The sequence below is a fragment of the Meleagris gallopavo genome, chromosome 9 (genome assembly GCF_905368555.1).
Source record: "Meleagris gallopavo chromosome 9, MGAL_WU_HG_1.1, whole genome shotgun sequence".
NCBI classification, from domain to species: Eukaryota; Metazoa; Chordata; class Aves; order Galliformes; family Phasianidae; genus Meleagris; species Meleagris gallopavo.
This window is the reverse complement of record NC_139412.1, coordinates 10,700,028-10,711,772: the sequence shown is the minus strand read 5'-3', so window position 1 is coordinate 10,711,772 and position 11,745 is coordinate 10,700,028. Positions and strand designations below refer to the sequence as shown.

The following is an 11,745-nucleotide window of genomic DNA, read 5'->3' as shown; positions in this document are numbered from 1 at the left end:
GAGAGATTCTGGCACTGGGGTCTAGTAATTGCCAGCACATCAGGAAGGAGATATCTTCCCCTAATGCTGGCTAAGCTCCAGTCTTAATCTTGTTTGTCGCTGTTAAGTCTCAGCAAAAATCGGGCCGATGTGTTGAAAGGAGGTGAAATAAAAAGATTGGAGAAGAGACTGAAGCCTGTTCAAAAAATGGAAAAGAAGTAATCTTCAAAGGTTCCCATGAACTCACACACTCTGGCCAGGGAGAGCTGCACAGATAAACACTGTGAAAGCAGCAGAAACCTCACAGGGTTTGTTTTAGCTTAATAGACTGTGGGAGAAAAGAGATTTGAGGCTGGAATATCAGGGAACAGCGATGGGAGTGGAGTGCCTGGTGTTGGGGTCTGTAGGATATAAAGGAAAGAGGTTTGGGAACACACATGGGCTGCAGCACCAGGGTCTCCCTCCTCCATACAACCATTGCCCAGGTACTCTCACATATGCAGCTTCTAGAACCTGTGTTTGTCACCTCCTGCTGCTGTTGGTACTCTTATCTATCCAACAGCCTCAGGCGATGCTCTGTAAGGCTCTGCCCCAAAGGCAGTTCCCTTCACCTTGCTGAACGTGCATCTGGGATGAAGGTCAGGGAGCATCCCTTAGGCAGCTGCATGCATTCAGCACACAGTTCTGGGGCATGTGGTGAAGAGATTGAGGTGCAGGGGATGCATCAAAGCAGAATGGAGTCCAGGGGGGTCCAAAAGGAGCGCAACATGCAAAGCAAAACAACTGGCTCCTGGGAGAGCCAGGCAGCAACTTTCCCTTCTTTCATCGCCTATGAGTTTGGTGGACAAGGGATTCTATCTCCCAGGAGGCTGTTAGAGAATGCCTCCCAACAGCAGTCAGCCCCCCCCCCCAAAAAAAAGAGCAAGCCATAATTACACCCACACAGCTCTCCACACACTGCACTGAGCTTCACCCCCCCCACCTTGTCAGAAATGCATCTGTACTGATGGAGTGGATACGTTGATTAAAAATCCCCAAAAATGAATAGATCAAGAGAAATGTGCCATATCCCTGCAGCAAGGGTGAAGTGCTTTTTAATTAAGGACAAAGAGATGCAAATGTCCTGAATCATCACAAGCAAATAGCAAAATAGCACCTGTCAGAATATGGAAAAACAAGCACTCAGCGTTCCCTTGTGATTAGCTCGAAGGAGGCATGGAGTTAAAAAATAAAATAAATCCTACTGAAAACTGACATAGGGGGAAGCAGATTTTCATTTCTGTCACCCAAAAATGTACCTGTCTGGATGGAAAGGACATGGCGCTGCAGAACATCCCATGCAGACAGCTGTAGGACTGCATCCAGAACAGCACCCACAGGCATCCCCTGGCTTAGTGCCATCAGTGTCCCAGCACTGAGGAACCAGAGCTTGGGGGGGCACGAGGGAAAAGCAATGAAAGGAGCAAGTGTTGGGAAGCACGGCCAGAGCCAGCACAGCCCAGAAGCAGTGACAAAGGGTGAAAGGAAGGCAGAGCGAAAGGGAAATGCCTGGAATAATAAGTGACGGACGGATGCCTTTGAAGGGGACTCGGGTTTCTCGGGTCTCCAGCCTGACCTACTTAAAACTGCCGTAATCTGATGAAGGAGCATCCTCTGGCTCTAAATATAAACTTCACTCCTCTTTACTTGCATCCCTTCCTGCTGCCACCGACTGTGGTCAGCAGCAGTGTGAGGTGCTGTGTGCATCCCATAGGTCGCACAGACACAATAAAGGGCCCTCCACCACCATGTGGCCCCCAAGGGGCTGCCAGGCCCTTCAACCATGAGAAAGGGCCACACAGCAGCACTGAGCCCAGGGAGATAGTGCTGGCACTGCATCACTTTCCAGCAGCCTTTGTGAACAGGAGCAGCACTCTGCATTGCCTGTGGGGAATCAAAGGATGCGGTGCTGCCAGGTAATCGTTCTTGGTGTAAGCAATGCAGAACTGTGCATCAGGACCCAGAAATAAGAACTCCCCCTTCAACTCCTTGTATATGTGTGATTTGCAGTCAAACATCTCTCATTTAAATTGAATCACAAATGTAGCTGCACAACGGAGTCCTGCGGCATCTAAACAATTAGCAAATTTAGGCAGAATTTGGCAATTAGTTTAAGCTAGAAGAAAAACAAACAAAAATCACAATCCAAGAATAAAGAGCAGCAATCAAAGCACTTTTTTTGCCACTGTTGTGAAATGAAATGTTTTGGGTAAGAATGCCAAAGTGTTACATCAATCCATTTTCTAAATTAAACGCTTCAAGTTCTTCCACCTCAGCACACCACTGTTCATTTAAAATGCAACCTACTCTGAGTAAAAGAATGGAGAAAGAACCACTGTTTGGCTTGAACAAAATACCAAGAGGACAAGATAATTTTCTCTCATTTGCCCTATTTTGAGGAAAAGCCATATAGAAAAAGTTTCCACATCACAGAATCATGAAATCATTAAGGTTGGAAAATAACACTAAGATCATCAAGTTCAACCCATCCTCACCACGCCCATCATGGCCCTCAGTGAGGCACCAACACAGTCTTGAACACCTCCAGGGACAGTGACTCCCCCACCTCCCTAGTCAGTCTGTGCCACTGCCTCACCATTCCGTCAGAGAAGACATTTTTCTTGATATCCATCCTGAACTCCCCTGACACTATCAACAAATTGGTGACACTCATAATACTTCCTTATCAAAGGCTTTCACCACCACCTTCCATCACACAAATAGAGTTTATGGAACTGATGAGCTGTTTGGGAACCTTCATACACCTTTATCTAGCTCCTTTACTTCGGCAAATGTCTATGTGGGAAAGAAAGGAAAAAAACAATTATGTTTTTTAAGTAAGTCATTACAGAAGCTAGCAGGCGGTGTGTCTCATACCACCAGCAGAATGAGATGAGTTTGTTCCCTTTGTGGCGACAGGCCCCGTTAATTTTCTTGGCAGGATCTCCCATACTAAAGCAACAATGCAAATGTTTGCTTTGACTTTTTTGACAGTGTTTGTGAACACCACGAAGCTTGGGGTATGTAATGCTATAATGTGATGGAAAGCACAGCAATAATAGCAGGGTGCAGCAAAATCCTAGGCTGCAGCAAAAGAGGACAAGCCCAAATGTAGCAGCCATACATGCAGGAAAAAAGGAAGAAAAAAGGCTTACCTTAGCAAAGCCTCAGGTAGATAGGAATCTCCAGTGAGATACCTTCACCTCCACTGACAATCTTTAAATGAGGTCTGGGAAGGGGTGGATCCAGGCTCCACCCTTCTGGTCACTCCAGTACATTGCATGCACCTGAGCTCCCCTGTGTTGACCCTGCTTCCCACTGGTTCAGGCTGTGACTTAGCACTTTTGCTACAGAGTTAAAAAATAAAAATAAAAATAAATAGAAAACAACAGAAATTCTCTTAATGTGAACTGCTATTCGTGTTAATTTCCGCAGAGCTCAAATTTAGGATAAAACAGAAGCTGACAGGTTCTCCTTGAAGGAGGAGGGAGGACAGAAGATAATGTTTAGTAAAGAGAAAAGGAAGATCAGACAGGCAAAGTGGATTTTTTTTAAAGCTCGCGAGGAGATGCTAAGCTCAATAATCAGACAAGAAAGGCAGCGAGCAGCTATCAAAGCAGCACCATTTTAGGAGCCATACTCATCTGAAAGCGACTTTTAGTTCTCAGGAAAACTGCCGCCTCAACAGCTGTCCCAATTAGAGCCAGCCGGAAATTTCCCAATAAACCAACATTTTGTCAGAAAATAATTCACTGAGTCTGAAGCGCTTTGAGTTGGCTGAACTGCTGCTGGATGTGAGCGGGGCTGCGGGGGGGCTGGCATTCAGCTGGCAGCTCCCTGCCACCAGCAGGAACGGGGATGGGAAAGGCAATGTTGGGGAGCAGCTGCAGGCACCAGGAGGTGCCTCATCCGTGTCATTTATGCTTGAGATTTGGTTTGAAAAAGATAAAAAGGCAACTGAGTTTCTTATGAACCTGAACTAGAGCCAGTTGGATTTGTTTACACCACCATCCCATATGCCTGACCCCATTTTAGGATCCGGCGCATGGATCTGCCAGAAAAAAAAAGAAAATCAAAGTGTTATGGAGAGGCCAATGCTGGAAATGTCTTCTGCCAGGCATGGATGCTTGTGGCCATGGTTATGTCTGTTTGCCCTGCAGCCAGCAGCACTCCTGGGGGCTCTCCATCCTTGGGGTGGCCTCCTGGATCTTCCTGATACCTCCTTCTTCCTCTTCTGAGCTGACATTTCTTACGGGTGTTTGAGAACTGATATGCTACCACCAGATAGATATTTCACAGGGTTTGTTCCCACTGCTTCACTACTTAGAATCATAGAATTATAGAACTGCTCGGGTCGGAAAAGACCTTAAAGATCATCAAGCCCAACTGCTTGATGATCAACCAAACCATACTACTCTAACTCTAACAACCCTCCACTAAATCATGTCGCTGAGCACCACATCCAAATGGGTTTTAAACACATTCAGGGATGGTGACTGAACCACCTCCCTGGGCAGCCTATTCCAGTGCTTAACAGCCCTTTCTGTAAAGATGTTTTCCTTGATATCCAACTTAAACCTTCTCTTGTGCAACTTGAGGCCATTTCCCCTCGTCCCCCTCACCTGTCACCAGTGAGAAGAGACCAACATCACTCTTGCTGCAATCACCTTTCAAGTATTGGAAGAGAGCAATTAGATCTCCCCTCTGTCAGAGAAAGTCAGCAAGACTTATTGTAGAAGACCCTGTGTAAAGCTTCATGTGAGCATGGAGGGATGTCTATATATATAAATATAGCTGGCTATATTTAAATTAAGAATTAAACTCTACCAGGAAGGACAACCCAGATCCCTGTGCCACCTTCCCAGCACCTGTTGGGACTGGAGAAATCCCTGCCAAACTGAAGCTTCACTGGCAGGGGGAAAGCTGAGAATGCCAACCAGCAGGAAAACCCTTCTGAAGCAGTGATGATTAATTACTACCGATAATTAACCTACAATGACAGTGGTAGCTGTGGCATGCATCTAATCACATGCAGCTATGAATGCAAACAGAGCTCTTCTCCAAAGGGAGTGCAGTTCTTTTAAAGCATCTAGAAATGATTATTGGAGACACAGGTGGAGTTTTTCCTCGCACAAGGGAAACAACTGGTGCAAATATTGAGGTACAGAGCCTATCTGGGGGCACTGCTCCCTGTTCCCATGTGCTGGCTACTCTCATCGTGTCCCCACCACACCCAGCCTGCCTGCTCGGAGCTGACATCCTCTCCAAAGGCAGAAAACCCTCATCTGCTGCCTTCCCCATCTCCTCTCCCAAGCTGTGAGATCCCACCCCTCTCACTGCCTGTCCCTGCTGACAGCCCTGCTTCCTACAGAGCAAATGGGCTGAAACTCTGCAAGCGAAGTCATTTGCATTGATTTCCATGGCCTGGATTCTCTGCCTGGATTCTCCCAGTGACCACGACTGCCCTGCCCCTGGGGTGGGAGCTCCGTGCCCCCAACCTGAGCATTAGGGGTTGGCTGTGCTCTATCCTGCTCAGAAGGGAGCAGTGACAGCGTCTGTCACTCTCAAAAAGGGTCTCTGCACCAGCACGGCAGGAGCGCTCTGCAAGAAGCTCTTGAGTGTTTTTTTTCCTCAGAGAAAATGCTTCTATTTTTGACAAAAGGCCTTTTTGAGGTATGAAACCTCTTATGAAACTTCTCCCACATCAGTGCTTTACATAAACTATTTTGCTGTAGTTGTGTTATTCATTGTATGCGTTTTACACCAGCATCATCTGGTTTGTCCCAGGAGAGCAGAAAGTAGACTGTTGGCTGTAGGACATTCTGCAAAGCCCGTTCCTCTGCTGGGCACCTCCTATGTCTCCGGGGTGTTTCTGAGAGCTGGGATGCATGGGAAGGACTTGCATCCACGTTATGCCCTGGTGCATCTCATCTGACGAAGCAGGGTGAGAAAAGGGTCCAAACAGCACTAATATCACCTGCAGCTTTGCAGGAGCAAGATCTAATCAGGCCAGGAATCACCAAATTATTGCTCCTTGGATCAGGACCTCTGCCAGTGGGAGTTGCAAAGGTGAAGAGCATCACACTGGTGTTCACCTGAAGAGCCCATGGCCCTTGGAGTGTGTTGGCAATACATCCCTTTGCACCCTGATAGGGATTAACAGGATGAAGAGCCCATTCACTGCATCACTATCACAGTCTTATTTTTTTCTCTAGGCCTGAGATGTCAGGGCTGATAGCAAATGCAGTTTGTTTCACACCAAATGTACAGTGATAGGTCAGGAGAACAAGTGAAAATGCCACCTTTGAGGGGAATTATATCATTAAGAATGTCACAGTAGTATCTTGGGAAGCCAACCAGAAATTCCAACTGCAGCTTCTCACACCCTCTGCTAGGAAAAATAAATAACACCTGCCAAGCAAAACCAGGCCTTTCCTTTCTAAAGAGATTACAATTTTTTTATATCAACATTGTTACGCACCACTCTGCCAGCAGGAGAGTCATGATCCCATTTTCCATTGCCACAAAGTCTGATCTGGGGGGAATAAAATCTCTCCCCAAGCCAGATAAAATCTCAGACCTAAGGCTTAAACTTTGGGATTATTATCAGACTTTCAAGAGGGAAGATGACTCTTATATCTAATTAGTTTCTCAGTGAGGAAAAGAGACGGATGTGTGTATTTCTGCTACAACACCCTTTGGGGCGCCTCTAAAAGTTGGGAGGTCTGACACAAGCAGCTCAGAGAGCTGTCCCTGATTACTGCCAGTATGAATATTCCCAAAGCACCCACCTACAAGGAATCTGAGCTCATGTATTATGTTGGAGCAGGATTCAGTCAGCGTTTGCACCAGCAAGCTGCCCACAGCTGGAAGCTGCTCCCTGGCAGGAAGCTCAGCATGGCTCAGGTTGGTGAGCAGAAGGGCAGTGCTGCTGCCAGACGCATGCTGCTTGCAGGACAGCCGAATTCACCTCCATGACCACCAGGGATCCCCACAAGCTGAATGGCTCACTGCCACGGTGGCATCCAGCCAGAGAGGACAGGCAGAGAGAAGGAAGGGGATCGGGTACTTGAGGCAGCTCCAGCTCACAGTCTTTACCTCCCCGCTCCCGCCGTGTGCTCCCATCATTGCTTGGACCAGGTGAGAGAAATGACATCTCCCTGAAGTACCCCCCACCTTTGGGCACAGGAAGAGCCACCGTCAAATGAGGAGACAGGATAGGAAAACTGGAAAATAATCAGAACATTTATTTCTGGAACTTCTCTACTAGGTTCAGTTGGTACCTAGGATCTCTATCTCCTATAGCATAAATTGTGCTGATGTCCAAATCTGTTGCCTCCAGCTCCGCTGTCTGGTCCCAGCGTTGATGGAGAAGGACCGTTTGGTTCGGGAGATGGAGGAGCAGCAGATGCAGCAGGAGCAGCATCCTGGTTGCTACCGGCGGGCTCACTGCCCGCTGATGCTGCAGGGCCTCGCCGTCTGTTCGGAGGGCTGCTCACGGGGCCCTCCTCAAAATCCAGCTCTGGTGGGAATGCAGCTGATGCTCTCCTTTATACGCCAGCGCTTCGCTTGAACCATCTGAGCAGAAGTGGGTACTCTCTCCTGAAGTTGGGGTTGTAGTAGCAGAGTAACTGCAAAATGCAGAGGAGAAGAGTTAGATGCCACCATTTTCCAGCTTGGAAAAGACAAAGCTACATTAACTAGTAAGCAGAAATTTTAGGATTTTCAAAAGCAGGAAAGAGGGGTTGGAAACCCAAATACCACCAACTTGCAGCCCCCTCAGGTGGGACCGGCCACCAATCCCACCTGTCCCGAGAGGTGTCCTATGGGCAGGGGGAGTGCGTACCTCACTGGGAAGAGACGCGGCTCCGCCTGCTGGGAATTTTGCCCGTGAGGCAGATGTGGGCAAATCGCTGTCCACAATGAAGAATCCGTGCAGATGGAGCTGGCGAACGAAAGCTTTCATGCAACCAATGTTGAGGTTGTGCAGAGGTCCTGTCCTTCCCAGCACTTCTGTTCTGAAGAGGGTTTCCTCAATCACAATGGAGTTTTCATCGTCACCCCACCAGATGGACTGAAAGCAGTCGCTTTCCACAATTTCACGGAGCTTCCTTAGAAAGAAGCATGACGACTTATGGGCTTTGCAGGAGCCCTTGGTGGAAAGATTAAGCCGTTGTCTTTTTGCACAGGATTCCTCCTGTGAACCCTGAGAAGTGTTTTCTTCTCGTGTCGGTCCTAAGGCAGCATCCCGAGCGGTTCTTTTACCCCGTCTTTGTGGGACAGGAGAAGCCGAGTCTGCCGAGTCAGCATTTGGAGCAGAAACTCCAGGAGTTTCTGATGAAGATGTCTCCATTTGAATCATTAATTGTTCGCCCTGTCAGAAATTTCTGTCCGCAGCGGTCTCCCCGGCCAACCAGGGTCGTCCTGCCAGCAGCAGAATGGAGCGCAATGGCACCCGTGGTGTGAGGAGTGGGGAGTGGGTTGGGATGGTCACAAACGTCACCGTGGTGACCGTGCTGCATCACGGTGACATCACAGACGGGTGACTGTTTGCTGGGGAAAGGGGGTGGCAGCATCCTTGTTAATTATGGAAATATGCAAGGAACTATGATCCAAGATATTTACGCTACCTAAACTAGTAGGCAGAAAGAAACCTATAATTTCCCCAAGGAAGACTTTTCCAGCAATGCCTTAATCGGGTCCATTTCTGCAGAAGTTTGTTTCCGCCTGTGAACCTTCCTAGGACTAGTATTTCTTCTTTAATCCGCTTCTTGGTGACCTAATGCCATCGTGAGATGCTCTCAAATTCTGTTAAAGATCTCTCATTTCTCTACTCTGAGCCACTGACTGAGCAATCCTTCTCTGAAAATACCCAGGGCGCTTGCTGCTTCCTGCTTCCGGTTTCACAAGCTCTTGCCATCTTCCTCTTGGCATATAGGGGTTTAATTTGGGGCTGCAGCACCTCTGCTGTGAAGAGAGGTTGAGGGAACTGGGCTTGTTTGGCTTGGAGAAGAGAAGGCTCTGAGGAGACCTCATTGAGGCCTTCCAATATTTGAAGGACGTGTATAAACAAGAGAGGGAACGGCTGTTTGTGAGGGTGGATAGTGATAGGACAGGGGGAATGGTTTTATACTGAGACAGGGGAGGTTTAGGTGAGATATTAGGAGGAAGTTTTTCACACAGAGGGTGGTGACGCACTGGAACAGGTTGCCCAAGGGAGAGGCATTCAAGGAGGCATTCAAGGCCAGGCTGGATGTGGCTCTGGGCAGCCTGGTCTGGGGGTTGGCGACCCTGCACATAGAAAGGCGTTGAAACTAGGTGATCACTGTGGTCCTTTTCAACCGAGGCCATTCTATGCTTCTGTGAATCTATGAGTATGTCTGCATACTCAGATTTCTTACCCTCAGATCTAGTGTTCCGTTATCAGACGGCGCGGCAAGGCACTGCTGTGTATCCTTTGCTATGGGTGCAGCTCTTGGGTTAGTCACACGCTGCCCTGTCGCTGAGTCTTACAGAATGCAGCACTGGTGACTGGGGCCTTTGGCTGTCCCGAGCTGGAGCAAAACAGACAAATGACATTCCCCTTGAGGGAACCGGGATTGTTCAGTCTGGAGAAGAGCAGGTTCAGGTGAGACTGTATCGCTCTCTGCCATGACCTGAAAGGAAGTTGTATTGAGGCGGGTGTTGGCCTCTTTTCCCGGCTAACAGTAGAGTAGAGTGAGAGGGAATGGCCTTAAGGTACACTGAGGGAGGTTCCTGTTGAGCATCAGGAAAAATTGCCACTCTGAGAGAGCGATGAGGCAGTGGCCCAGGCTGCCCGGGGAGGTGGGGTGTCACCGTCCCCACAGGTGTTCAAGAACCGTGTGGCTGCGGCACTGAGGGACATGGTTAGTGGGCACGCGGGGGGGACATGTTGGACTTGTTGATCTTATGGTGTTTTCGAACCATTTTGATTCTGTCATCTGGTTACCTAAGGACACAATACGTATGGATCTGCAGTCTGTTGGTGAGGTGAAGGCTGCTCCCAGCCTACTTGGCTTGCAGCTGCTCACCTGCCTGGGCTTCCTGTCCCTGCCTGGAAACAAGGTCTCTTCTCTTTCCAACGTGCAAGTCACATTTCTTCCAGTTTTGTTGCTAAATGCATTGTGAACCAAATTCTAAGCCACTGGTTTATCATAACGTAGAAATACATTTCCTAGTCCAGCTCTGTATGGAGTCTCTCCCACATCCTACAAAGAGAGCACCTCTGCATTAGGTGGAAGAGGAACTACTTCCACGTACAGAATGAGCCCCTACCAGGAATCCCCCTCTTGGACTCTGAGAAAACAGAGGGAGAGCTGGGGAAATGGGATGGCAGTATCCTTGTTAATTATGGAAATAAGCAAGGACTATCTCTCTCTCTACAGTGACCTGAAAGGAATTTGTATGAAAGGGGTGATCAACCTCTTCTGCTATTAACAGTGATAGGATGAGATGTAATGTCCTTAAGATGTACCAGAGGAGGTTCCTGTTGGATATTATTACAAATTTCCTTTCCAATAGAGTGGAGATGTATTGACACAGGCTGCTTGGTGAGGTGGGGACGTCTCCATCCCTGGAGGTTTTCAAGACACATGGAGGAGAGATACTGAGAGACACAATCACTGGCCATGGGGGGGTGGGTTGACTGCTGGGCATGGTGATCTTAATGGTCTTTTGCTATCTAAATTTTGTAATTTTAGAAGAGTCCACTGTAGGTAATGCCAAGTACCATCTCCAGCAGCCACCTGGAGGGAGCCTGAGGAAAGGGGCAGATATATGGAGTCCTCCTTCCTTTTTGGGAGTAGCTTCCATGTTCCCAGAACTCACCCATGATGAGCTGCCCCTTGGCCATGTTCTTTCCCAGTCTCCTGCTTGCCTTTCTCCCTTGGTGGGACAGGGAGTTACTTCTCACCCTGGCTCAGGTGATACAGGACGGATACGCAGAGCCACAGAAATGGCATAGCGTGGCAGTGCCCTGCTCAGACTTGGGCTGCTGTCAGGCTGTCTCACCTCAGTGGCCGGTCACAGCGCAGCTGCTGGCAGTAGCTGCCACCACTTCAGGCTGTTCTTTGCATTTCTCTCCCTCTTCCCATCTGGGGGAGCAGTTCCAAACTTTCCCAATGCTCCTAACACTCAGGCCTTCATAGCAGCAAGCCCTCAGCTCTCCCCCCGTTCTGTGCCTCAGTGCCTAATTGTTCTAATAGTTTCTCAAAGCCTCCATTTATCTTCTGCCATAATTCAGGTCTTTGTTTCATACTGTGTAGCAGAGGGAATAAAGCAGTGCCAGCACAATGAAAAATCAGACACTGAAGGGCAGATGACTCTGTCCCTTTGACCATGCACACAAGAAAAATCAGAACTACCTGCATTTTTGTTTGTCAGCATCCATATGGTCCAGGCAAGATAATAACCATAAATGTCTGGGGCTGGGGTGCAGAGAATGGGGAGGAAGCATTCTATTGTGGCTGCCTGAGTGGTTGTAATGCTGGCACAGCAAAGCCTTTTGTCCACTGTTTTTTTCCCCTTTGCAGATTACTTTATTGGATGCCTTTTGTGTTTCCCCCTCTCTCTCCAACACCTCATTGCTCAGTTTGGAGGATATCTCCAGAAATTTGGGGCTGGCAATCCACAGCCAGAGCTTTCTGGATCTGAATCCCTACTGCTAAGACACCCATTAATTCTGTTCTGCAGCTTAACTGCATCGTT

The 11,745-nt window shown here is 48.3% G+C and overlaps 1 protein-coding gene across 1 annotated transcript; it reads right to left on the bottom strand.

Moving 5' to 3' along the window:
- Nucleotides 1–7,568: 7,568 nt before the first annotated feature.
- Nucleotides 7,569–8,371, bottom strand: LOC109364806 (heat shock transcription factor, Y-linked-like). Its single transcript, XM_019611411.2, has 2 exons — nucleotides 7,865–8,371; nucleotides 7,569–7,649 (listed from the first exon to the last, which is right to left on the bottom strand). The coding sequence occupies exons 1-2, from the start codon at nucleotides 8,369–8,371 to the stop codon at nucleotides 7,569–7,571; spliced, it is 588 nt and encodes a 195-aa protein (XP_019466956.2).
- Nucleotides 8,372–11,745: the final 3,374 nt, after the last annotated feature.

Coding starts and splice junctions, on each gene's coding strand:
- LOC109364806 (XM_019611411.2), bottom strand. CDS start 8,371: ATGGAGACATCTTCATCAGAAACTCCTGGAGTTTCTGCTCCAAATGCT. Junction 7,650..7,864: donor CCGCGTCTCTTCCCAGTGAG/GTACGCACTCCC, acceptor TGCATTTTGCAG/TTACTCTGCTACTACAACCC.